We start from the raw sequence: 2,500 nt of genomic DNA on the forward strand, positions 1-2,500 counted from the left end.
ACACACACACACACACACACACAAATAATAATAATAGATAAAAAAATATAAATATATATATATATATATACATATATATATATATATATATATATATATATATATATATATACATACATACATACATACACACACACAAATATAAAGACATACATAGATACTTACAAATATATATATTTATATTTGTATGTTTGTGTGTGTGTGCCTGCATTTTGTGCACATAATGTATTTCTGTTGCCATAAATATACTATTTGTATTCCAACCTGTTTTTGAAGTGCCCTTCCCCTTGCAATCGCAGGAAAGCACCGGCGAAGGAGGACCTGGCGTCAGGAACCCCGAAGGAGGGATGGTGAACGGCACGCTTCGCCCGCCAGGACCAAGGTACATCCTCCTCATGCAAGATCTCTACGTTTAACCTTCCGTTCCAAAAAATCCTTCCTTTTCCTCCTCTTCCTTCGTTCTTCCTCCTCCTCCTCCTCCTTCGTTCCTCCTCCTCCTCCTCCTCCTCCTCCTCCTCCTTCGTTCCTCCTCCCTCCTCCCTCCTCCTCCCTCCTTCTCCTTCGTTCCTCCTCCCTCCCTATCAAGACCTGCCAGCTGATCCCTTTATCTCTGACCTTATCGGCACCTCACGCCTAGGATCTTCTAGGACTCGTGGCCAGTTTTTATGCCTCTTAAGCAGGGACTTAGCGCCTGCGAGCTGTGTGGATCTCATCGAGAACGGACACGGATGTGCTCTTTTCCTAATGCCGTTTTACCCCCGAGGGAAAAAAAAGAACGATTTATGGCTTGAGATAATCATGTTGAGTTGTCGTGGGAGGCATTTTCGGTTGCTATGGAAACGTTGCTCTGTGAGGATGGCTGCTGTGATAGAAACTTCACCCTTAAGCAGTACTGGAGGGTCTGATCAGAATCCTCGTTAATTTAAGATAGCGTAACCTTGTGTACCAAGGAACAGTACTGCTATTGTGCAGGCTGTGCATAGTCTAAGTTGCTTCTTTAATTAATTGTTCATTACTATAACTGTAACAAATATTCATTCACGATAGTCTATACAATAGATATCGCAAGCATGCACATATCAAGGGATTCCATCCCTTATGCAACCTTTGATTAAATGCTTTTTTACGTAATAATATCGTATAGTAACTCTTGTATTATTCGCACAAAGTAATCCAACGAATCAAGTACCCCAATGAATCACCTGTGATAATATTTGTCACCTCCACTAACAAATGTATCACCCAGTGCATTCAGGACACAGCAGACACACCGACTCGTGATGAGCAGCATCCTGTGTCCGACCGTGCGTGTTGTGTGAATCTCGTGGCAAGAAGAGTGTTGTAAAGAGGATGCTTATGAATATTGAATAACATTTGTAATTTAAGGCAGTCGCCAAGCAGTATTGTTTAGTGGAGTTTTTTTTTTAATGATTGTGTAGTTAATTACTAAAGAATGTTTCATTATCTGTTTACGTATGATTTGAGGATCTTGTATAATAATTCTTAGTTTGTATCGTTTACAAGGATACTTTGTACATTTTTGCCATCGTAAGCCTCTGTTTCCATGTACTTGTCAAAGGAAAAATAACTTTCCAAATAAAATGATGATTTATTTGTTTTGTTTGTACATGATTACGAAAGTTCACAGTCACGTGTTCGCTGCTAATGACCTTAGATGTTGGCGCGGCAGTGAAGTTCAAAAGTCAATCAAATTATCAATCAGTCACGTATTATGTAAAGTTTCGTTGCCCGAAAGTGTTGATTTTTGTACTAAATGTTGATACCAAGTTGGGTTGATTAGCACAAGGGAATCTCGCAGAGGATTCAGCCAATCGGTGAATCACAGGAATATCCAAGTTGTCATTAAACTAACAAACTTGAAAGCCTTCACTAGCGCTCTGGGTTTCAGAGGTAAGGAACTTACCACATTACCTTCGTTAAGCTGCAAGTTGTTGTTTTTTCTTTCATTTTCGTTGTTTCTTTGCATCTGATTCGCTTTCATTTTGCTTTGCGTTCTTTTTTATGCGTTTCTTATTTGCGTAAAGCAGTGCCTCCGAAATTGCTTTTGACGTCTGTGCTCCCATTATGTATTACTTCATGTATCCGTACAATGTTTGTGATGATGATTGCACGTCCTGTGCAATATTTAGTTTGTATATCGGTATCCTTTTTGTTACGTAGATTAGCGTGTTTATATGTGAGCATGTTTATTATTTACCATAGATAAAAACTTTTGTTCCTAATGATTTGACTGCATGTATGTTTTTATATTTAATGATCACTTTTTTAGTGTTTATTTTTCATAAAGTATACTATGATCCAACTTCGGTGTGTATGTATGTATGTATGTATTTGCGTGTGTATGTACGTATATATGTTTGTATGTATATATGTATGTATGTATATATGTATGTATGTATATATGTATGTATGTATGCATGCGTGTGTTTATGTGTATGTATGTATGTATGTATGTATGTATGTATGTATGTATGTATGT

General features: G+C 37.8%; 1 protein-coding gene across 1 annotated transcript in view; it reads left to right on the forward strand.

Annotated features, from left to right (window-relative positions):
* Positions 1 to 2,500, forward strand: part of LOC122252166 (uncharacterized) — a 343,505-nt gene that overhangs the window by 331,792 nt on the left and 9,213 nt on the right. The window contains exons 21-24 of the mRNA XM_086553745.1: positions 300 to 382; positions 681 to 730; positions 1,170 to 1,304; positions 1,789 to 1,911. Coding sequence (XP_086409871.1) covers positions 300 to 382; positions 681 to 730; positions 1,170 to 1,304; positions 1,789 to 1,911 — 391 coding nt within the window. The remainder of the gene's footprint in view (positions 1 to 299; positions 383 to 680; positions 731 to 1,169; positions 1,305 to 1,788; positions 1,912 to 2,500) is intronic.

The sequence above is a fragment of the Penaeus japonicus genome, unplaced genomic scaffold (genome assembly GCF_977035675.1).
Source record: "Penaeus japonicus unplaced genomic scaffold, GWHDUDI00000001_assembly GWHDUDI00000028, whole genome shotgun sequence".
Taxonomy (NCBI): Eukaryota; Metazoa; Arthropoda; class Malacostraca; order Decapoda; family Penaeidae; genus Penaeus; species Penaeus japonicus.